The 25,530-nt window shown below is 42.8% G+C and overlaps 1 protein-coding gene across 6 annotated transcripts in view; it reads left to right on the top strand.

The window, feature by feature from the left end:
• LARGE1 (LARGE xylosyl- and glucuronyltransferase 1) overlaps positions 1 to 25,530 on the top strand; it is an 852,160-nt gene that overhangs the window by 336,500 nt on the left and 490,130 nt on the right. For 5 of the 6 annotated variants that reach the window (XR_010111820.1, XM_003821498.6, XM_003821496.5 and 2 more), the window contains one exon: positions 20,523 to 20,694. Coding sequence is in view for 5 of the 6 variants with exons in the window: in XM_003821498.6 (XP_003821546.1) it covers positions 20,523 to 20,694 (172 nt within the window). In the remaining variant the exon portion in view is untranslated. Of the gene's footprint in view, positions 1 to 13,267; positions 13,415 to 20,522; positions 20,695 to 25,530 lie in introns of those variants that run through there. The other variant, XM_055105966.2, reaches the window with a different exon arrangement.

The raw sequence follows: 25,530 nt of genomic DNA, 5'->3' as shown, positions 1-25,530 counted from the left end.
AAGAGGGAAGGCAACCTTATTCTCATATGCACTCTCTCTCTCATTACCAAACAGGGAATCTTCTCCCCCAGATTTCCTAGGAGACTTTGCTTCATGTACATTGGCCAAGATGGTGTCTCAGGCCCATGACCTGTCTTCAGGGAAGACTGAAAAAGTGATGATTCTTTGTGCCTTTGCCTGTGTGTGTGTTTCTGTGTGTGTCTCAGTGTGTGTGTCTGTGTGTTTTCAGCCTTCTCAGTAGGGAATCTGAAGTGTAGCTCTCTGGATAGGCAACCGAAAGAATCTCCCCCGTTTCCTTTGTAGGTTTGTTGTGAGAAGAAAATGCTTATCTCAGAAGCAGGAATAACTAATGTATATAAGTGAGTTTCTCTCTCCTCTCACACTCCTTTTTCTGTGGTGTTTGTTTGTTTGTTTTGTTTGTTTTTTATTGAGACGAAGTCTTGCTGTGTCACCCAGGCTGGAATGCAGTGGTGCGATCTCAGCTCACTGCAACCTCCACCTCCCAGATTCAAGCTATTCTCATGCCTCAGCCTCTGGAGCAGCTGGGATTACAGGCGCGCATCACCATGCCTGGCTAATTTTTGTATTTTTAGTAGAGACAGAGTTTCACCATGTTGGCCAGGCTGGTCTCAAACTCCTGACCTCAAGTGATCTGCCAGCCTCAGCCTCCCAAAGTGCTGGGATTACAGGCGTGAGCCAATGTGCCCAGCCCACTTTCTCTTTTTCATCTGTGACTTCTAAGCCAGTTTGGAGTTTGGGTTGGATCATGTTAGGATTTTCCGAGACACCCAGTACGTACGTGGGGAAGGTCCCGCTTCCTTCAAGATTAAGATGGATGGACTGCCAGCTGAGTTTTCGTTTTTTTTTTCAGTAGCACAGGGAAACCAGCTGGCTTGGAAAACCTGATGTTAACTCTATTTAATAGGTAGCTGAATTCTCATCTGATTAGGAGGAAACAACGCAGGTCTGTACCTAGATACAAATCAGTCAGTGGATAAGGATTTGCTGAATGCACACTGTTCCAGAATACAGATGAGGAAAAGCTCACGTCTTCTCCAAGAATTTAGTGAAAACTAATGAAATAGGGAAGAGTGTCGTACCAATCAGTTACCAGCTGGATAGTCAGGGATGACTTCACAGAAAAAGGGGAACCCTGAGCCGAGCCTTGGGGGCCACTGTGATTTCCAGGAGTGGGGGGGAAGTGTGGTGTTCCCATGCTAGGTACATCATTGTCAAGAACACAGAAGCTTTGAGGAGGAGGTGAAGAGGAGGCATAAAAGCATTTTATCTTGCTCTTTGAGTTAATGACAGGCTTTCGTTGCCCAAAGAAGAGAATACTTTTTCCCAAGCAAAACTCCTTTACCTGCTTTTTATCTGCTCAGCTTAGCTATAAAAGTTAATACTCTTATTAAACTTTTTCTATTAGAAAGGAAAGAAATGCACTTCTTTTCTCTGCCTGACACTTCCTTCTCTTTTTCACTTATGAAGGGCATACCTTTTTGATAATTGAGGAAACTAATAAACCAGATCTCAAACTAACATCCAGGACTGGTCAGGATGCCCACAGCAGGGAAAGTTGGGCCAATTTTTATCTCTGAGGTTTCAGTATCAGTATAGTCAGTATGTCCACATTTTGATTAAAAGAAAGCAAATAAATGGAATGCCTATGTATGTGTCTTGGAAAGTGCTAAGGGAGTTTCCAAGGTAAAAATAGTAACTATCTATCACAAAGTGTGTTCTTATGGGGGAGATATGTGTGTACTGAAGTGCATTACTGAAGGGATGGACAAGGCGAGGGAAGCACACTTCATACTGGATGGGGGGGACCCAACTGTCCTTATATTTGGAAAATTGAACTTTCATTTTACAGTGTACAGAATCCATTTTAAAATCAATGTCCCTGACCTATTCAGTGGGCTCAGGGGCAGAAGATGGAGCTGAATGGGATAGGCGTTGTAAAATTTCTTTCCGAGGTTCTAATTTTCTTATTTATCGGGTAACTTGCAACAGGTTGCCAGCTATATACCTTGAGAGGCATTGATTGCTACTAAGTCCAAAACCCTGACCTTAAGGTTTTCAAGTCCAGTGACCTAGTGACAATATGGATCCTGAGGGCAGGAATCTTGGTAGATGAGCAGAAAATCAAGAGATAAAATTGATTTATTTTCTCCAGACTTAATATTTTGCCCTGTGATGGTTCTCAAAAAGAAGGTGTTTTGGTGAAAAACTGCCTCCATGCACTGCCTTCATCCTGTGGAGGTGACTGCGTTGAGAGGCAGATTCATTTTTACGGCTGACTTGACAGGGAGGGTTTGACATGGTGGCTGTGACAGAAAGGTAGATCTGGGATGTGGGGGAGAGGGATCATGTCTAGCTCCTAGAATTCTGGAACAAGCTGGTGGGTGCGTGGTGGTAGGAAGATGGAGAAAACTGAGGAAGGATTGAGCTTTAGCAGGAAGAGCAAGAGTCCTATTTGTCATCTAGACAGGGTATAATATGTGTGACTGGAGCTGTCCAAGGTAGACACGTGCTCATACTTAATGTGGTTTGTTTCCCCTGAATAATAACATAGTACAGTATCAGCAGGGGGCACAAATGCCCATTCTTTAAGCATCCTGTAAAGAGGTGTTCCTGGTTGAAAGCACAGCCAGGTACACCTTGGAGCTACTATCTAGCTGAAGGAATTCACTCTCCTCTTCTTTTTGTACAAGACAAGCATGAGGGTGCTCTTGACCTAGTGAAGTTAACATTTGGGCTCAGATGCCAAGAGTCTGAACTTTGGTGGAAGTATTTAGGGGAATGCTGAGTAACATCAGCTGTCCAGCACCTGGAGCTTGGAGCCCTTGGTTCATTGTGAAGTTGGGTTTTGGATGAGGCGTACCTGCTGGGTGGCCAAGGTGCCTAGGTACAGTGGAAAGGCGTAATCCCTCTTGTTGAGAGAATGGCAGCCAATGGCTAGTTCATTGCCTTCAGCCAAGAGAGATGTCCCTGAATCAGTCACTGGACAATCTTGCTTATCTAAACTTTATATTCTTTCATGTATAAGTCTGATTCAATTCTCTCATATGTAGGGGTTAAAGAGTTGTCACTTTTCTTTCTTTAAAGATTCTGAGGACTTCAAACTCATCTTTTTTCCTCTTTCAAGGTCTTTCCTACTTCCAGATAATGCAGTGTTTTCCATTAGGTCAAAACTTAGACAAAATGTGTACTCTCATGTACCAGGACAAAGACTCTTCATCCACATCCACTTTTTTCTGAGTTTCAGCTGGTACTTCTGAGCAAGGTGCCTCAACCTTAGCACTCATGATGTTCTGGGCCAGATAGTTTTTTGTTGTGGGGGCTGTCCTGTCTGAGGATGTTGAGTGGCATTCCTTGCCTCTGCCCCCCGGATCCTGTAGCATCCCAATGCCCAAGTCATGACAACCAAAAGTGTCTCCAAGTATTGCCAAGGGTACTTTGGGGGCAAAATTGCCCTTCATATTAGAAACTGACACAATTGGGGTGACTCCACGCTCTAAGCAGGTGCTGACTGTGAAGGTGATGGGATAGAAAATGGAAGCACTAAGGTCAGAGGCCAGTCCAATGGATTTGTGTCGTTTTATTCCCAGCCATGTGAAGCGTTAAGATGTATCTATCACTTGGTGACCCCATGGTGATGTCCATTCATTACTCTCTTTCCTCATTTGGGACACTGATGGGTCAGATTTTTTTTTTTTTTTTTTTTTTTTTTTTTTTTTTTTTTGAGACGGAGTCTCACTCTGTCACCCAGACTGGAGTGCAATGGCACAATCTCGGCTCACTACAACCTCTGCCTCCCGGGTTCAAGCGATTCTCCTGCCTCAGCTTCCTGAGTAGCTGGGATTACAGGCACGTGCCACCATCCCTGGCTAATTTTTGTATTTTTACTAGAGATGGGGTTTCACCATGTTGGTCAGGCTGGTCTTGAGCTCTTGACCTCGTGATCTGCCCACCTCAGCCTCCCAAAGTGCTGGGATTACAGGTTTGAGCCACCGTGCCCAGTCAGATTCTGTCTGTCTTCTAACTGAAGCATGGAAAACAAGCCAGGTCAACAAAATAACTTTATTTATTTCTAAACAAAGTTTCTTTGGATAGGAAGCTTGGAAACATTTCAAGTTTTCATCCCTGGTTGTACCATTTCACCAAGCTGATTTTAGGAAAAGGTGCACAAAGGTATCAAAATGTGAATTTTCTTGCTGAGAACAGTACGTGGTGCTTCACAGTCTCTTAATTCCATCTGTTTCCCATGATAAAGTTCCAGCATTAGGTACTGGTGTTAGGAGGCCCTCCACATTATGACAGTGATTTTCCTGAAGGTCAGAAGGGGCAAATTTTAACTCTCCCACTTACTAGCAGTGCAATGTGAGACAATGATGTTTCTAAGTCTTAGTTTCCTACGTGTAAAATAGAGATATGAATCCCTTACTTGCTTAATTCACAAACTTATTTCAAGCATCCAATGAAATAATAGATGGAAAATTTCATTGAAAATGAGAAAATGCTGCACATGCATTCTTATTACTCTTATCATCATCATCATCATTCCTATTATCATTTTTGAAAGATGGACGTCTTACAAACTGACCGGTTATGTATGCTTTTGTATACTCAACTCCCTTGGCTAAAAACTCATCTAACTAGAATATTTTCACTGGATTTAACCACTCAGCCAGGCTGAATTCAAGAACCCCAGTGGGTTTTAAATCTGCTCACTACTGGCTAAATAACATGTTTGAAGAGAAAATAGCAAGCAATGATCAACATCTTATTCAGAGGCATAATAGCACTGCTGAAACTCCCCTTTCTCATCCCCTGTTATTATTAATGTGCTGCTATTACTTATTGTACATTGTGTCCCAGAGTGTGTGTATTGCCCTTACATTGTATATATACATAAGTCCCACCCTCCAAAACCAGCCGTTATAAAGGAGAGAAAATCACAACTGATGACATGTGGTAAAGGACTAGCGTCTCGAGCTCACTCACTGTGATCAGGCCTTTATTCCACCTGTCACATAATGAAATATTTCTTCCTTCTTGATTCAGAATGAACCAGCAGCTCGATTCTGTCAGGTCCTCTGCTGGGTATTTTCCTGTACATCATCCCATTTTCAGGCTGACAGAGCAATAGGTGGCCTTGTGTCTGCTTTTTTTTTTTTTTTTCTTTTTTTTGTGACAGTTTCATTCTTGTTGCCTAGGCTGGAGTGCAGTGGTGCGATCTCGACTCACCGCAACCTCCGCCACCTGGGTTCAAGCGATTCTCCTGCCTCAGCCTCCCAAGTAACTGGGATTACAGGCATGCACCACCATGCCTGGCTAATTTTGTATTTGTAGTAGAGATGGGATTTCTCCGTGTTGGTCAGGGTGGTCTCAAACTCCCGAGCTCAGGTGATCTGCCCACCTTGGCCTCCCAAAGTGTTGGAATTACAGGCGTGAGCCACTGCGCCCGGCCGCCTTGTGTCTGCTTTACAGATGCAAAACCTGAAATTCAGAGAAGGGAATTGACCACACTCCAGCTTGTATTGAAGACAGTGCTTGTGCCATCATTCCATGTTGCTTCCAGATCAAGGACGCTTAAATATTCCCAGGGGATTAAAAAATATGTGTACTATGTAGGAACTCAGCAATTCTGTGCAAACAGAAAATAAAGTTACAGAGCTGTGCTATTAAGTTGGGTCTTGATCTTCCCCAGTTAGAATTAATTGATTGGCTCACTTCCCAGTTGTTGTGTACCTCAGGCTTGATTGCACCTAAGAATCACTTGGTACTGTTGGTAACACAAAACAACACCACCAAAACAATGCTAGGGGCCACTCTGGATGACACTTTAGCATGGCTTGTGTTCCAAACCCAGACAAGCAGCAATGCCAGGCCCTACCACTAGATGTCATAGTTTAGTTTTTCTGGGGTAGGCCCAGTAGTGCGCCCATGTAATTCCAAAGTGTGGCCAGCCCTGGGCTGGGGCTGCAGCAGGTCTTTATCAGTGTCCTGAAGGAGGACATCCAGGCTCCACTTGGCTCCTGCTCAGGACCCTCCGTAATGTACAAATGCTAGCCGTTAGTTTTAGAAGGCTGAGACTTTCCCTGGCACACTGTATTAGTCCGTTTTCATGATGCTGATAAAGATATACCCGAGACTGGGCAATTTACAAAAGAAAGAGATTTAACTGGACTTAAAATTCCCCGTGGCTGGGGATGCCTCACAATCATGGTGGAAGGCAAGGAGGAGCAAGTCCCATCTTACATGGATGGCAGCAGGCAAAGAGAGAGCTTGTGCAGGGGAACTCCTCTTTTTAAAACCATCAGATCTCATGAGACTTACTCACTGTCACAAGAACAGCACGGGAAAGACTTGCCCCCATGATTCAATTACCTCCCACCAGGTCCCTTCCACAACACCTGGGAATTCAAAATGAGATTTGGGTGGGGACACAGCCAAACCATATCACACACTCTAAAGTACAGAAGTTAAAAATCCATTGTAACAATCTTCCTGGGTCTGGACATATGTTTCCAAGCTTCCCTTCCTGCTTTGTATTTTGGTGTTAACAGCTTTCTCAGTAGAGCGTTACTGGCCACTTGCAGTCCTTTAGAGATTGGAGAAACATTTGTTCTGAGAAGGTGTATGACTCTATTATAACTGCATTGGAATGTTTGTTACTGCTAACAGTATGAGCTCAATCTAGTAGTCACCTTCGTCTTTCCTGATTTTACTTCCCATTTCTGAGTACAATGAATTTTGCTATGTTCTAAGAATGTTGGTAAGAATTTATATACAGATTTCACTGTGTAATAATCATGTGAGTATCATATTTGAATCAGTTTCCAAAAACGATTAAGGTTTTTGGAAAGAGGCAAATCTGATTTTTAATCCCAGCTCCTATAATTCATTATAATTGGGTGATTTCCTTGATGTCTACATCACACACAGTAATAAAGGTTATTGGGTGAATTAAAAGATACTTGTAAATTGCTTTAGTATACTGTCTGTTACATAGTAAGCATTCAACAAATGCGATTGTTATTATAAACATAATAATATTTTCTCCCATTTAATGGTGATCTTCTAAGAAAGAGGAACATTTTTCATTTACTCCTCTTTCCTTAGTATCTAGTACAGAATTTGGCACACACAATGAGTGTTTAGATAAATGACTCACTTTCGGAATTAGGTGATTTTTTTAAAGGGGATTTAGAGCATTAGGAATTCCTTTGATCAGTAGCCAAATCCCCAAGTGGAAGTAAAGGCACAATGGAATTACCTTGTACTTTGTACCGTCTTCTATAGTACTTTTTAAGGGTGACATTTTTCCCTTCTGCATTCTCATGTATGATAAATTCTAAATCTAGACAGGTTAGACAGCCATCCTCACAATCTGGTTGCCTTGACAACCATCATATTAAACAGTAAAGGCCTGTTGTTGGCGGGGGGAGGTGAATGTCAATATTACCACAGTCTAAATCTTCTGAAGCAGGGCTTGAAGGTCAAGGTTAAAAGTATTCAAAATTGCAATAAGACCTTTGGTTAATGTTTGTTAGATGTATTACAAGAGCTGAGTGAAGCCATCATCTTTTCAGGGTGACCAGTGAAGAGATTCATTTTGGCTGTCAGCCAGAAGACATTTGGACTGCCATTGACAAGGTTTTCCTTTTACTACACCAGGAGACTTTTGCCTTCTATGTGTGGTGAAAGAAAACAGTTTTTAAACCAATCAGAAATTAATAAAGGGACAACTCTGGATCATCCTCCTCAACTCTCTTTGCCTGCTTGTAAGTTGCTGTCCGTGTGTTTAAACTCACCTGCAAGGTATATCTCCGCAGCTAGTAACAGAGATTGTCACAGGCAAGGGTGTCACCTACAAAGTGCTAAAGAGCCCTCTGAAAATGAAAAGCAAAGTGCCTCATTAATGTAGAGCAGTGTGGGGCTTCTTTAATTGCAGCCTATGTGGCTGCCCTTTTTAGATGGCTCCATGGGAAGGCGGAGGTAAGAGTGGAAGAAGGAATGGTTGTGAGAGCGAGAGAAATTGCTCCCCAAATATCCAGATGAACTTGACAACAGAGAAGTGTGTTTTCTGATTCAGCTGCCTTCTGATTAAATTCAGAAAGGCAAGAAAGAACTGTTGGATTCAGCAGAGGCTAAGATCGGGGAGCAGGTTTTTGAGATGTGTATGCGTGTGCTTTTGCATACTTCTCTGTTTTGTGGCTATTTTAGTGTTGTATGATCCTGGAGGGTGGTGTTTCTTAACCTCTTTTTAAACATTATCACTCCCCTCTCCTATGTGCCTTTTTATACTTTTTATTTCCCTGATTAAACCTCTAACATGAGATTTTAATACCAAACCATTGGAATATCTTATTTTTTTTTTGATCCCCACAAGAACCAACTTTTGTGTCTGTTAAGAATGCATGCAATAGAGTAAATTTATGGTAACAGAAACGAAGTCTTTTTTTCCACTTGCGTTTAATAGCAGAGTGATTATCTCTCTTCTTAGCACTTTGAACAGGAATGAAATATAACTAAATAAACCACGCATACATAGTCACCTATCTATATCTGTGGGTTCTGTATTCTTGGGTTCAACCCACCAAGACTTGACAGTATTCAGGGGAAAAGAATAGATGGGTTACACCTGAACTGAACATTTATGGATATTTATTTTCTTTTCAATATTCTCTAAACAATACTGTATAACAGCCATTTACATCGTATTTACATTGCATTAGGTATTAAGAAGCACTCTAGGGATGATTTAAAGTATATGGGAGGATATACCTCGGTTATATGCAAATACTACACTATTTTATATCAGGGAACTTGTGCACCTGAGGATTTTGGTATCCTTGAGGGTGCTGGAACCAGTCCTCCACAGATAGAGAGGGTATGTATACACACACATGTTTATCCATGTGCTTTCGCGGTGATATCTGTATATATGAGCATATTCACATACATAGGAAGACTACAGATAGACAGGTTATGGCATACCCTGATAAAGCACCGTGTCATCTAACTTAAAACTAGAAGAATAGCACCAAAGCCACCTGGATATCTTCACCATCCCATGCCCCACCTCCCTCACTCCCACCTCCTATCAGGGTAAACCACCACCCTGACAGCTGTGACCATCCTTTCTGAAATTATTTGTTATGTCTCCCCAAACTGCACTGTTATTTCCTCAAAGCAATCATCTGGCACAGAGCTTTACACTTAGAAGTCGCTGAAGTGTTGAATGAATGAATGAACGAATGATGAATGAACGAAGCAGGTGCATCAGTATATCCCCATCAGAAGCAATGGTTCTCAATAAGTGTTGTCTGTGTAAATGCATTGTTTCACTTTTTCAAAACTATTCATTGAGTGCCTTCTATGTGTCAGACACTGTGCTAAGTCTACATACATAAATACATACTGTGCACGGTAATAAGAAGAATTGCAGCTTCTAAAAATATTAAGATCAGGCTACGCAGCAGCTAATGCAATTTTCTCCTCAGTGCATTGAAAAATCTATTAGTGAAGAAGGCAGCTATATTTCAGGAAATTAAACCACTGTAACAGTCCAGTTCACAAATCAGAATTCCCAGTGCTTTGAAATGCTCCATTTCATAACATAAAGTACTGAAGGATGTTCAGGCAATCTGTAAATGCTCCAGTGACCAATCCCCTCAAGCTTCGCAAAGCTAAATAGAGGATGCTTCTTGCTGGGCGATGAGAGAGGAAGGGGTTTTGTGCCACCGATAGGAGGAGGGACGCGTCTGTAGATCCACGATCACATTCCCCTTGGTTCACTTCTCCTTTGTCATCATTCTGGAATTATTTATGTTTGCAGAAGATGGTTGCTTAGTAGACTTCTGAATAATGAGCATTTTTAGGGGCAAGCCAGCTAATCTTATTTTGGGCTAGGGTTGTATGTCTGAATAAATGTTCATTGATGCTTACGGGAGATTGCTGTCACCTGCAAAGACCAGCTTCCAGGCTCTCTCAACATTTCCTTCTAAGTTGCTAATATAAGAAGGCATGAAATATGTAATTCAGTTCTCCTGTTGATACTGGTTACTAAGAATTTTGCTGTAGCTGACCTAGAGCTGCTTGTATTTAAACAGGACTTCTAAATTTAAAAAGAAGTACAGCCAAGAAGCCTTCCTGGCCTCACTGTCATAAACTGCCTATGAGGTATAGAGATAGCTAAAGAACTCCTGATCTTACATCAACACTTTCTTTTATTAATATTTGAGAAAGGTCTTCCCTTCCCATAAATCCAACAAAGTATTAGTTTCAGGTGGGGCACTTAAGCTTGGGGCTATCTTATGACTTGTTTCTGAACAATAAGTTGGTTGTTGATCCAGTGTAAATGATTCAGCCAAGAAGACCTTGAGAAATAGCATTTTCTTTGTCTCCTAACTTGGTGTTTCTTAGAGGGTAATCTATGGAGACTTGCTTTTGAATCACCCGGGGTGCTGGTTTTAAAATACGGATTTCTAGGCCCTACCACAAATCTAATGAATTGTAACCTCTCAATAGGATCCTGGGAATCTAGATTTTCACCAGGCTTCCTCCAAGGTTCTGATGCCTCTCAGCTGCCTTCTGTTAATCTTTCCTCCATAAATCATTAGAGTATATTCCAAAAATACAGATGAGATCACATCTCTTAGCTCATGAAACCCCTTTTGTTTTTCCCACTGTCTCTGGGATATTATCCAGTGCTCTTTTGCATGGCATATGGTCCTGGTCTTCTCCAACATTTGATCCTGTCCTACCTTTCCATATCCATCTCTATCATTTTCAACTCTAAGCTTTTTCATGAAGTGTATCAGACTATAGTTATTTTACACACACACACACACACACACACAATTGTTTATATCTCTGTGCCTTCTTTGTCCTATCATGCTTTTCTCCCAATATTTGAGAATCTCAATTTTCAACCCATTTTTCAAGACCAGATTTAAGGTTTATTTCCTCCAGACATCTCTATCTGATTGTTGTCCCTCCTTTCTTATCATTCCCCTTTAATTGTCCTTCTACTGGACCACTGCTATACATATCTCAACCAACCAAGGGCTGAAAACACTTGAAAAAAAAATAGATGGTTGCATCTATATTGAACATGTACAGAGTTTTTTGTTGTCATTCCCAAAACAATACAGTATAACAACTGTTTACATAATTTTTACATTGTATTAGGTGTTATAAGTAATCTAGAGATGATTTAAAGTATACAGGAGGATGTGCATAGGTTATATGCAATAGGGCACCATTTTATATCAGAGACTTGAGCATCTTTGGATTTTGATCTCCAAAAGGGGTCGTGTAACTAATACCCCACAGACTCCGAGGATGGCTGTACTTGGAATTTATCACAGTCCAGTTCATAACATTCTATAATTACAGATGTGGTAGCCAGTTTCCAAGATGACACCCAGTAATTCCCACCTCCTAGCATTCATTCACTCCCGTGTCTAGTCCCTTCCCACATTGCATAAATTTACCTATATAACCGATAAGATGTTGCAGGAATGATGCCATGTTACTTCTGAGGCCAAGTCTTCAAGATAACCTTGCCTCCACCTTGCTGTCTTTGGGACCACTCACTTCGGGGGAAGCCAGCTAGCATGTTGTAAAGACTCTCAAGCAGACTTCTGGAGTGGCAAAAACGTGAGCCTTCTTATTGACAGCTGGCATCAACTGCCAGGCATGTATGTGGGAGCCAGCATAGAATTAGATCTTACATCCCAGAGCAGGTATTCCGATGACTGCAACCTCATGAGGAATCCTAAGAACCACCCAGCGAATGTACTCTGAGATTCCTGACACACACAAACCATTTGAGTTAATAAATAACTGGTGCTGTTTTAAGCTGCTGCATTTTGAGGTAACTTGCGCAGTCATGGATACTGAATATCCACTAGACCATGGACTCCTTGAGAACGTCAGCCATGTTTCCTTCATCATGGACCCTGGTCCCTCGCCTTCCTCAGTACCTGCCCCATATTAAGGTGTTCCATAAATGTCTCATTAAATGATCTCAACTGAGCTAAACTGGAGTTTCTCTGTGCTGCCAAGGGTGAGTACTCACAAATGCAGATGACTTTTTTTGTTTTGTTTTGAGCAGAGTCTCGCTTTGTTGCCCAGGCTGGAGTGCAGTGGCTCGATCTCGGCTCACTGCAACCCCCACCTCCTGGGTTCAAGTGGTTCTCCTGCCTCAGCCTCCTGAGTAGCTGGGATTACAGGCACACACCACCATGCCCGGCTAATTTTTGTATTTTTAGTGGAGACGGTGTTTCACCATGTTGGCCAGGCTGGTCTTGAACTCCTGACCTCAGGTGGTCCATCCGCCTCGGCCTACCAAAGTGCTGGGATTACAGGCGTGCAACAGCAGGTGCCTTTAATAGATGTGAATATTGTCTTTTGCTCTTAGTATCATCAGTCCTAATATTAACAGTTAACAATATCCATTGCTTAGATATAGCACCAGAATTTTCACAATCCCATGGAGTATGTGCTGTAAGTAGCCCCAATTTACTGATGAAAACTGAGGTACATAGAGGTTTAACTGCTTGCCTAGAATGACTCAGATAGTGAATGATGGAGCCAGTATTCAAATCCAGTCAGTCAGTCTCCAGACTATGTGTTGTTAACCATTTTATTTTATTTTTATGTATTTAATTTTTTTTGAGACAAAGTCTCACTCTGTCGCCCAGGCTGGAGTGTAGTGGCACAATCTTGGCTCACTGCAACCTCCACCTCCCGGGCTCAAGGGATTCTCCTGACTCAGTCTCCCAAGTAGCTGGGATTACAGGCATGCACCACCATGCCTGGCTAATTTTTGCATTTTTAGTAGAGATGGGGTTGTACCATGTTGGCTGGTCTTGAACTCCTGACCTCAAGTGATCCGCCCACCTTGGCCTCCCAAAGTGCTGGGATTAATGGCATGTGTCATTTTAAACACTCATATCGAGCCCTGATGTGGCAAGCATTGTGCTAGGCACTTTGACTCTCCTACCTCATTTAATGCTTTTTCAAACCTCATGCAATGTGTATTGTTTTCTCTATTTTATGGGTGGGGAGCTTGAGACTTAGAGAGGTGACTTTGCCAGGCTGGTTGTGGTAGAGTCAGGATTCAGAATTGGGCCAGCCAGACTCCAAAGCTCGTGCTCATTTCACGATCTTCTTCCAAGGCATCTGCCAGTGTCTCTGTCCCAGCATCTCAAGCCCCGCCCCACTTCTGTTTCTTAACAATTATACTCTGAACATATAGGTTGGTTGCCAAGACAACCACTCAGAAACAACATGAAAGGCAAATGACTTTTCAAACATTCTGCAGCTGGGATGACTTCTTTTTTTAATTTTTTAAAATATGTCAAGGTGATTTGTAATCCACAGCAAAATGTTAATATGGGTAAGCAATCTATTTTGAGCAAAAAATATTTCCAGTATGGCAGAGGAGAGCTTACAGATTACATATATAGTAACGCCTTAGGAAGGAAGCAGGATATACTACTATTACCCTTTTTACAGGTGAGAAAATTAAGCCCTGGAGAGATTTGGAAGCCAGGAATGCCCAGCTCTAAAGACATTGTACCTAATTGTCTGAAAAACTGCTTGGGGAATGAAAATGTGTCTGGAGGGAGGCAGAGGCTCAGTCCTGACCCTGCAGTAAATCAGAAGAGTGAAGAGCACATTGAATAAGCCAGGTCCAGTGGGAAGGGAGGGGAAGAGAGAAACACATCAGTTCAGAGTAGAGTATCTAGGACTGGGGGACTGAAAGTTGAGGTAGGGAAAAGGACCCCCAAACTTTGGGTACTAAATAATAGACAACCCTTAATCTTGGTAGGAGGAGTTTAAATAGGTCAGCCCATATAAAGGTCTTGCCACAATGCCTGACACCCAGCACGTGCTAGGCATATTTTCTATTATTATCTTTACTGGGGTATCTCAATGACTCCTGGAAATCCACATCTTGGAGAAGGAGTGAGCATCATTTCCTGACAAAACCAGCCTCTTTTCCTGTCTTTCCCTTATTTATCAAAGGTCAGAAATGTGTCATCACCATTGAGACATGGCTTTCCTCCATCCCCTGTGTTTTGGGCAGTCACCTGTAGAGGTGAGGTGTGTCCACTGTCCAGCTCTCTGCCTCCATGCTCATACTGCTAATCTGGTCAACTTCTCTGTGGACCACCTGGCATCAGATATACCCTAGAATCACTTACACCGCCTCATAGATGCTCCCCTTTGGGTCTACCTGGTAATTGGCAGCTTCTTCAAGAAGGCAGATTTCCCTTTGAGAGCATCCCCAACCCCCCAGTTTACATAAAACCCTTAAAACCTGGGGTTGCCTGTGCTCCCTTTATGTAAGTGAATTAGGTGATAATCTTGGGCATGACTGCATTTTTGCTGATTGAAGTTTAGACCATGCTGCTTAGAATTATTAACAGCCATTGCAAGGATAATGATCTGCCTGTTAAAATAAACTAAGTCTCATTTTTATTATCATTTTAATTACATGAACCCTTTGGCGTGTTGATAGTGATGAACAACATGGTGGGATATTACTCTGCCAGGTGTTGACTTCTCTATGGGATGCTCTCGGGAAAATTTGCCTGGTGCCCTCCAGGTTTCCTCAGCCTGCCTTCGAGGGTGCTCTTCTCTCCATTGACCCCATGATGTAAGAAGTTCCTGGTTGGACTGAAGTGTGTTGCGGCATGGAAATGAGATTAATACCAGTGTGGATTGCATGGAGAGACTGCCCCAAAAGGTTGCATGGCTAATCACTCCCACGCACTTTTCCTCCTCCTCAAACCCAAAGTGTGCTGTCCAGTTTTGGAGATCTACCAGAGGGAGGGACTTCGCATTTTCCAGATTTCAGCTTGTGATTTTTTTTTTTTTTTTTTTTTTTTTTGAAATGGAGTCTCGCTCTATTGCCAGGCTGGAGTGCAGTGGCGCTACCTTGGCTCACTGCAACCTCTCCCTCCTGGGTTCAAGCAATTCTCCTGCCTCAGCCTCCCGAGTAGCTGGGACTGCAGGAGCACGTCACCATGCCCAACTGATTTTTGTATTTTTAGTAGAGACAGGGTTTCACCATGTTGGCCAGGGTGGTCTCGATATCTTGACCTCATGATCCGCCTGCCTCATTTTTTGCAGAAACATAGGACAAGGTGACAAGTGACTTATTTCCCCTGACAAAACCATCTGCATTCCTGACTTCCCCTTTACTTTCAAAGGTACCAGAATTTGCTGCTTTTATCATGCCCCAAATTCTGAGTCATCTGAACTTCGGTATTGCCGACAGGCATTCACTGAGAGAGGAGAAGTGGGCTTAGAGGAGACCTGTTGCTTGCCCCGCATGAGGCTGGATGCTATGCCTTCTCCTGTGAATACTATAACATTGTAGGCGCCCATTTTCCAGATGAGAAAACTAAGACTCAAGGAGGTTAAGTGAGTTACCTGAGGTCACACAGCTCATTAAAAGTAGAACCAGTTCTATAGCCTAGGCTTCAGGGCTCAACAAACTATGCCTCTTCCGTTGTTCTGTCCTGACCCTGGATTTTAGCAATCATGAACACTTCTGCTCCTAGGTGAGGAAAATATCAGAGAAAAATGAACTCAGGCCTGGCTGACTCCATAGTCATGCACATTCATCAAACAGTTTTTGAATAATTACTGTGTTGTTACCACAGTCAAAAAGACATTGTCCCTGCCTCAAGGAGTTTCAGTCAAGTGCAGGAGAGGGGCATGGAAAATTGAACCCAGCAGGATAACATGCTGTGCTGAAGGAAGGGAAACAGCTTGCTTCTTGCTTTGGGAGCCCCTAATCCAGCCTGGGGCTGTGGGGGTGGGGGTGGCTGGAAGGCAGTGATTTCTAAGTTGAGACTTGAAGGAGGAGGAGAATGTGGACGGAGGTGGGGGAAGAGTGTGCTAGATATCATGCCGTCTCTAAGAGGGTGAGCTATTTGTAATAAATGTACCTGCTTCTTACCACATGTTCTTTCCCTACCACCAAATTTCTTAATTTTCCACCTTTTCCTGGGGCTTTCTTTCTGAATACAAACTCTTCCCATTGCCCCCTTTACAACCAATTGAACACTTGGACTTAATTGATTATGTATTAAGTTGGGGACTTGGAGTGACATTCAGGACTGGGCTTATGTTGAGATTAATTTATTCCTGTAGTCTTCCTGTTTTGCAGTGTAACTGAGTGCCTCACATGTGTGTTAAAAATAAAACGGAGAGTCAGGGCAATCTAATTAGACAGCTTAACCCATCACTCTCGTGTTCAGTCTTCACCCAGCTCTCCTGCTTTGATGGTAACCAAAATAGATGAATAAGTTAATCAAAGGTCTGATTAAATAGCACAGCTCTGCAGCATGGACTAATGATTGCCAAGCCTCAGTTCAGGCAGATTGTTAGAGGAGAGAGGAAGCTGAGCTGAGCTCCAAAGGCCAGGGCTTTCATGAGGAAGATGTTTATAAAGCACATGGGAGGGAATTCCTCACTGAGTCCTCGGATCTTAACGGTGATGGCTTACTCTAAAGGAAGGATAATGTAGTTTGGGGAAAGAACACAAACCTTCTCCTGGCAAATTCTGACTCTTAGAGCTTTGCATCTTGCTGGCTGTGGGATTGTAGACAAATCGCCCGCCTTCCTATGCCTGCCTGCCATCCATCATCCATCCATCCATCCATCTGTTCCAGATATGTGTTTTGTACTTATTATATACAAGGCATTGTGCTTATTTTTTTTTTTTTTTTTTTTTTGAGACTGAGTTTCGCTTTTGTTGCCCAGGCTGGAGTGCAATGGTGCGATCTCTGCTCACCGCAACTTCCACCTCCTAGGTTCAAGTGATTCTCCTGCCTCAGCCTCCCGAGTAGCTGGGATTACAGACATGCACCACCACACCCGGCTAATTTTGTATTTTTAGTAGAGATGGCATTTCTCCCTGTTGTTCAGGCTGGTCTCGAACTCCCAGCCTCAGGGGATCCGCCCACCTCAGCCTCCTAAAGTTCTGGGATTACAGGCGTGAGCCACCGCGCCCAGCCAGGGCATTGTGCTTTGATTTTGTTGTTGTTCATTTAATTTGCCCTTGTGTTAACTGTATGACTCGGTTGTGTGAGGTTTTTCCTTCTAGGTCCTCTCTTGCCGTAACCCTCACTTTATGCTCCATGAGGCTGATGCATAACATAAAGCATCTCTAGTCTCGCTTTCGCTCTGGTTTCCGTTAGGGTTGACTGGAGGGCTGCCCTCCCGGGAGACTGGTGGGCAGGAGGGAAGTGAGGTTGAGATGTTTTTTCCTGTTCTGGCTTATGTGTTGCCACAGGTAGGCTGTGTCCCTCTGCTGAAGGTCACTGCCTCAGCCAGGTGGCCTTACTCATACAGCAATTCTCTCTGGATTCCAGCATCTGCCGGCCTAGGCCCTTTTAGCCTTGGGGTGGTAATGGCCCCAAGTACTCTTCCCCTCCTCAAGTAACTGCACAGTTCTTGTTACTGCCCCTAATTCTGCATATACTTAGATTAAATAGTCCTTTTATTAAATCTTCCTTAGATTCCCCAGGAGAGTGTGCTGTTTCCACCCACACCCTGCCTGATAGGATGAAGTAAGTGTAGCAACATGGATGGAGCTGGAGGCCATTATCCTCAGTGAACTAACTCAGAAGCAGAAAATCAAATATCACATGTTCTCACTTACAGATGGAAGCTAAACAATGGGCATACCTGGATACAAAGTTGGAAATAATAGACACTGGGGTCTCCAAAAGAAGGGAGGGTGAGAGCTGTGTGAGGGGTGAGAAATTGCCTGCTGGATACAGTGTTCAACATTCAGGTGACAGGTATACTGGAAGTCCAGTCTCCACCATTACACAGTGTACCCATGTAACAAAAATGCGTGTGTACCCCCAGAATCTAAAATTAAAAATTTTTAAAAAAAGAAATCATGACCTTTATAAATAGCAGAAACTCAGAAAAGCTGAGCAAACCTGTCCAAGGTGACATGGCGATTAAGTGATGATACCAGAATCTAAATTCAGGCATGTCTGAATCTACCACCCAGGGTGTTTTGCTCTCCTGCATACATCCCACAGACCCTTACCTTCATCTGGAAGCACCAAAAGAGGCACTGATAGCTAAATACATGGAATAAGATACAGGGATCAGGAAGAAGGGCGGGAGCTTATTACTGAGTATATTTTGTGTACCACGCCCTTGAGTCCTTTAATATATTTTAATTTTTACACCACTTTGTGAAGTAGGCATCGTCTCCATTTTACCAACTTTTAAAAATGAGCAACTACTCTTAAAAAAAAACTAAGTAACCACATTTTTTTCAAACATCCTAGTCTAGTGATGGTGGCACACAGGAGGCCGATTTAGGGCAGCTATGAGACAGGTTCCCCATGCTGACTCATGAGACCCATTCCATCTCTGAAACACACTCCATTTTACAGGTAAAGAAACCAAGGCTTAGAGAGATCAAATGCTTTGTGTGGGGCTAGAGCCCAGGTTTGAACTCCTGTCCTTTTTCCCCTCCTCCATGATGCCTGGGTGTAAGGTGACAGGGACTCATACACAGAGTTGGGGATGCCTTTTTTTGAAATTGATGAGAGGTGAAGCCAGCTGGACTTCCTGGGTCAAATGGGGACTTGGAGAACTTTTATGTCTAGCGAAAGGATTGTAAATGCATCAGTTAGCACTCTGTAAGAATGTACCATCAGTGCTCTGTGTCTAGCTAAAGGATTGTAAACACACACCAATCAGCACTTTATAAAATGGACCAATCAGCACTCTGTAAAATGACCAATCAGTGCTCTGTAAAATGGACCAATCAGCAGGATGTGGGCAGGGACAAATAAGGGAATAAAAGCTGGCCACCCCAGCCAGCAGCGGCATCCCTCTGGGCTTCCCTTCCAAGCTGTGGAAGCTTTGTTCTTTCGCTCTTCACAGTAAACCTTGCTGCTGCTCACTCTTTGGGTCTGCGCCACCTTTAAGAGCTGTGATACTCACCACAAAGGTCCACAGCTTCACTCTTGAAGTCAGCGAGACCAAGAACCCACCGGAAGGAACCAACTCCGCACACAGTTTGATGTCTTGCTGCTATTTTTTTCTTCCTTTGCATAAATTTGGGTGAATGTGTTTCATTTGGTTTGATTACACGTAGTTGTTTTTAAGTAAAGACAGTTTTAAAGCTTGCTTTTTTTCCCCTTTAACATCATATGCAGGTTTTTAGAAATTACATCTTGATCCATATTGTTTTAAACAATTACATAGTATGCTATCAGAAAAAAAAGAGTATCATGTTTGAATTAATTGTTCCATTTTGGGGCATTTTGATGGCTGTTCTTTGGTAACATGGTGATGAACATCTTTGGGAATAAAACTTTGGTGTCTAAAACAAAATTTTTAAATTTGAATTTTTTAAAGAACATCTCCTCAACATGGTATTGTAAGGTCAAAGGAGATCAATATTTTTTGGAATCCTGAGAAGGTGGCCATGTTCCCCATTTTAAAGGGTTCTATTAAAAGTGTTACCTTCTTGAAAATAAGTGTGCTTTGGCTCCCATGGAAACTCCCCACAGCAGCTAGGTTGGGGTCTCTGCCCACAATGATCTTCATAAATGACTGTGCATAGATGAGAGCTTTCATCACACTGGTGCTTTTATTTTTATCCTTGCCTTTGGACACAAAATGGCACCCGTGTGTGTACCTCGCTGATGACTCTGCCCATCTGCAAGCCATTGATTGTTCCATTATGTTATGTGAGGATCATAATGTCAGTGCTCCATGGGTGGTTTGTTTCTGTCCTATGTGTGTGTCCTCTATTGCTGTCAGGTGAAGAGTGTCGCGTGATGACTAGGTCCTCCTTGACTAGGAGGTGAAGAGTGTCGTGTGATGACTAGGTCCTCCTTCTGTCCTATGTGTGTGTCCTCTGTTGTTGTCAGGTGAAGAGTGTCGCGTGATGACTAGGTCCTCTTATTTATCTGAGAATAAAGAGAAGGCAGCAGTAGTAATCTATTCAATTACAGTTTTAAAAGAATAAGCATAAGCTTTAACAATACTATTACCCACTAATCTTTAATGACACATAAATGGAATATGATTTAAAGAAATATACGTACATAGGAACAATTTGATACTGGTTGCAAAAGTATTTGTAGTGGGATTCAATTTTTGGACCTTTATGTTTTTGCATATCCTTTTTTTCTCTAGTGGATCTATTTAATTTCTATAATAACAAAAATTTTATTTAAAAATCTCAACATAGGATTTGCAGTAATAATTATTTCATAACTATTACTTTTCCTCTCCCTTAATTCAGATACATTTTCCTCCAGAAAACTTCACATGTCAAAATGCAAATTATATAAATCTTTAAAAGAAAACTCATTCATTTATTCAACAAATTTTTATTGGATACTTTTTGTGTTGCTAGGCACTATTTATAATGTTTAAGCAAAGAATTAATATAGCAATTTTTTTCCCTTTCTCCAACTCTCTCTCTGCCTTGTTCTGTCTAGTCTGAAGTTTCCTGGATCCCCAATAAACATTACTCTGGGATTTATGGTCTGATGAAGCTTGTCCTGACCAAGACTCTTCCTGCCAACCTGGAGAGAGTCATCGTCCTTGACACGGATATCACCTTTGCCACTGACATTGCAGAGCTGTGGGCTGTGTTCCACAAGTTCAAAGGTAATGGTAGCCCATTTGTTTTTTCCCCGATATCCTTGTAGGTATCAGCATGCCAAGAATAGGGGTTGACTCTTTAAAAAAGGTGAGGTCACCTCGAATGAGGTCGTGCTAATGCAGTGGGTAAGGAATTACAAATATGGTTCAATATCAACTCTGCTTGGATTTGAAAAATAATAGAGTAAAACAGAAACTTGTTTACATGTCTTTAGTAAATGAAGATGTTTTTAACAGATAAATATCAAATGTGTGTATTTTGTGTGCAGATAGTGGAGTGTTCACATACTGGTCGGGACGTGTGTTCATTGGTTTTCTTTTTATCGAAGGATAGTCTAATTGCCAAGAAAGCCTGTGAGGTAGTAGAGATGAGTATTGATTCTAGAGTTTTTGAAAATGTTCGTATGGCTTTTGCTTTCATTAACGTTGTGGTTTATCATTTTAAGGACATGTATGTATTTGGCTTTACAAGACATTCTTTCTAGTCTGGTGGGTTTCTTTATAGCTATTATTGTAACTCTCGTCACGGCCTCAAGATATATGAGAGTACCTAGTGGGAAATTGTGAGCTCAGTAGGTGTATTAACTGTGGCATGGATATGTGAGAGAAGTGGCAGGTTAGCACAAATCTTAGGCTGTTATTTTAATACCCCTCTCCCAGATGTCTTTTTAAAAATTATATTATTTTAAAATTCTTCTATACTGGATGAGTACAATGAGAAAGAAATTCGACAGTGAAATTTTTACTTATTATATATTTTTTTAATTGCACGCTGGCCCCTTCAGTGTTTAAAATCCCTTCTGCCATTCCTCTTAGCTCCATATCCTATGAAAGCAATTTTAAATCCCAGCATTTTCATAAATCACAGGATATTCCTGTTGGTTTCTGTTTCTATTCATGAACAGAGAGTAAATTTCCTTGCTTGCCCTGGTCACTCCCTGCTTCCTTCTCAGGGCTTCTGAGCTCTGGGCTAATTGAGGAAAGTCTTCACCAAATCATGGGAATGACATTTTGATCCCCGGGACTCTTTCCCTTATCAGGATCAAAATTTACTTTTCTTATTCGTGTCAATAATGACACTAACAATGACATCATTTAGGACAGCTGTTGAAACTGAGTATGGCACAGCTCTCTAATCTTCATAGAACGTGTGGACGTGTCCTTTTGTTTCATAAAGAAAGAAACGGAAGCTTAGAGGGATGCAGGCTTTTTCCAGAGTTGAGATCAGAGTGCCCGTGTCTTGGCTTCCATCCGCTGCTCTTTTCAAGTTCCCCTATCATGTCTGTTTGTTTTTCTCTTCCTGATCACAGTGAACTCACGAGGGGCAGTTTTTCTATAATTACATGGTGTTTTATTCATTTTTGTATGCTGATGTTGAGTGTTCAGTGATGCGTTTCTTCAACTGGCGTGTATTGAATCCCTACTGGGTGTCAAGCAGTGTGACTGGCTCTGCAAATGAAGAGATGAGTAATGAGGGGACAGTGAGAGTTGTCACCTCTCCTAGAGAGGGTTAGAGAAGGTAGCTGGGAAGGTGTCACGGAGGAGCTCCTAATTGTGCTCTGTCTCATCAGATGAGAATGGTGGTCGTATGTACTAGACTCCCACATTTTCCTTTGGGAATAAAGGCCTTATTACGCCAGCTGCTGGGAGCAGTCCCTGCAGCGGGGGCTCTCAGAAAAGGCATCAGCCCTTTTTGAAGTTGCCTCTGTTGAAGTGAGTGGCCATGCCTGTGGCCACACCCCTTCCTGGGACGCCCCACATCACGGAATGGCTGATGAACATGAGGTCCTGCGGGATCATCTGCCACACTCGGATACTGCCTCACAGGCTGATTTTCCCCTCTGCCTAGTCCTGCTTTCTCCCCTTCCCTTTCATAGGTGCTGTTCTCAAGAGCTCTCTCTAATAAACCTCTTGTATGCTGACATCCATCTCAGGGTCTTTTTCCAAAGAAACTCAACCCGCAGCATATATTTAGAGCTGTAAGTCTCCGTTGGATAAGTATAACCACCATAGTCACCAGAACAGGTCATCAGAGATTGTAGCTAGGAAATCACGTTTATTCTCTTGCAGCTTGCAATGGCTATAGTGCTAGTGGCGCTCTGTAGCCAATAACAACGTGAATTATCATGGTTATTTTAAATATGCTGATATCATCCGTGGAAGGGAAGGCACCAGAGCTCTTGCTGCTCCCATAGCTGGCCCAAGGACTTGATTTGGAGGACTCTCAGATTCAAGGCAGCTCCTGGGGTTGAGCAGGGTATATGGGCCAAGGTCAGGACAGGGACAAGGTAAATTTGAATGCAAGGAGCTGAGTTAATGGGCTGCATTTTATTTGTTCATTCTTTTGTTGGTTTATTTCTAGCATTTGTTAGGCCCCCACTGTGAAGAGGAATAGATTAGATGCTGTTGTTCCCTAAAGCTGTTGAGAACGCAGCACCTGCCTTCAAGGAACTCAGAAACAAGGCAGAGTGCATTGCATTTTTATCTATCACCAGCAAAGGAGTACAAAACATCAGAAGTTTTCCCATGCCCACCCTAATTTTTCTGGAAAAATACAGAGGTGAAAAGAAAATAAGTAAAGCTCATCTCTTCTCCATATGTCCCTATTTTGTATCACTTTTGTATGTGTGTGATTGTTTTTCTAAACCAAACTATTAGAAGCCAGGTCATGGAATAGGAAGAAAGCCTGTTAGGTCAGGCGCATAAATGTAGAATGTTCTGATCCAAGAGAGAGTGTCCTTCATAAAGGCAATTGTCGTTGACATCCTTCACTGTAAATGGTTGGAGTGATGTTGATACAATGCGGCCTGGCTAATTTTTCACTTTTTGAGAACAGCTGGTTGTCTGGGGCTGCAGTGGCTCTTGGTCAGATTGCGCTTGATTCCTTTGTGGTGCTGTGAAAGCCCCTTGTTCCTAAATTCATTACCGGGAGAATTACGAAGAACCCTTTTTCAGGAGTTAGACCCATCCTCAGCCTCTACCAGAAGAAGCCTCTTAGAGATGTCCCCATCTTCCCTGAGCTCGACTTCAGCTAAGTAGCAGATACCTCTCTCCTATGTCAGTGGTTTGCACCTTTACCCAGCCTGCACCAACAGCTGGAAGATTTTCAGAACCACCAATTCTTAGCAGAAAGAATCACACATACCATTATTGGCCAGGGTCAGGAGCCACCCATTCGGTCAATATTTACTGAGCTCCTTCTAGGTGCCAAATAGCTTACTGTTGGGACTGTTGCAAGAGTAAGACTGTTTGGTGAGCCCGTAGCTACACCGGGGTGCTAGTACCAGAGTGGCTGGCAGCCCTGTCCTAACAGAACATTCAGGGGAGCTGGACATGGGTATGGTATGCTTCTCACGAGATGCTTCTGGTATACCTGGCAGGGGTCCCTCACATGGGAAACTTATTTTCACAGGCAGATGTCCTTGCAGCTCTTGTCTGACCTGTGTTCAGTTTACACCTGTCTGACTAGCAACTACTCTGCCTGACCTGGTCCTCTCCCTGGCGTACCAGAGAAAACCGGCCTGGGGCAGCCCCTGGTTCTTCAATGGAAGGCGCAAATTCAACACACCATTACAATGGTGGAGCTGCTGAGGAGGCAGGTGGCTAAATGAGTGTTTGTAAAACAGAGGGAAAGCTAACTACCATTTCTGAAGCACGTCTTAGGTTCTAGGCACTGAGCTAGAAGCTTTGCACACTTGAAAGTTAAATAAACTGGTGGCTCATGCCTGTAATCCCAGCACTTTGGGAGGCCGAGCCCAGCAGATCACGAGGTCAGGAGATCGAAACCATCCTGGCTAACACGGTGAAACCCCATTTCTACTAAAAATACAAAAAATTAGCTGGGCGTGGTGGCGGACACCTGTAGTCCCAGCTACTCGGGAGGCTGAGGCAGGAGAATGGCGTGAACCTGGGAGGCAGAGCTTGCAGTAAGCCGAGATGGCGCCACTGCACTCCAGCCTGGGTGACAGAGCAAGACTCTGTCTCAAAAAAAAAAAAAAAAAAAAAAGTTAAATAAACTGGGCTCAAGAGAGATTAAATTACTTTTCATGCTCAGAGAGCTATTACATAGTGAAACTGAACCCCAATCCATACGGCTTTGGAGTCTGTGCTCTGTCCACTGACCCAGGAGGCTGTACTGCACTTAGAACGGGTGTGACTGCTGAGTACGTGTCACCTTGGACCCCTGCGTGCCTTAGTTTTTACTGCACAAAACACTGGAAATAATATGTGATTGTTGTCATTTGGGGAGGCTGTCGTGAAGGCATAAATAATAAATACACACCCATAATCTGAAGCTTTTGGAAGAAGGCCGTGCTGAATATTCAAGATAGTGATTTGATCCATAAGCACAGATGCCTCCCCTCTAAGAGGATCTTATTGCCACAGAGTAAAATTCTCACCCTACAGCAGGTATGGTCAAACTATCCAGCGTACATGGGCACTGCCTTCCTCACCCTCACGGCACGGCAGATGTGCCATGCCACTGGGTATCATTCAGGGCCTAATAGACTCTGTGTTGTTCCTTACAACTAACATGTTTAAGCACTTAGTCTGTGCCAGCCACTCTGTTAAGGACTTTATGGATAAACTCATTTAATCCTCACAACCCTCCCATGAAGTGATTACTGTTGATGTTCCTATTTTAGAGATTTGGGAGCTGATGCTTAGGGAGGCATAGTTTACCTGGAGTCTCACATTTCTTAAGTCATGAAACCGAGATTTGAACCCAAACAGTCTAACTTTGATTCCAGTCCTCTTTACTCTGCACCCTCCTTTCCCTTGAAGAGGAGTAAGAGAAATCATTGTCATGTGGGTGGAGTTAAGAGTGTCTTTGGAGAGACT

This window comes from Pan paniscus, chromosome 23 (assembly GCF_029289425.2).
Source record: "Pan paniscus chromosome 23, NHGRI_mPanPan1-v2.0_pri, whole genome shotgun sequence".
NCBI lineage: Eukaryota > Metazoa > Chordata > Mammalia > Primates > Hominidae > Pan > Pan paniscus.
The sequence above is the reverse complement of the archived record's forward strand: the minus strand, read 5'-3'. Positions and strand labels throughout refer to the sequence as shown.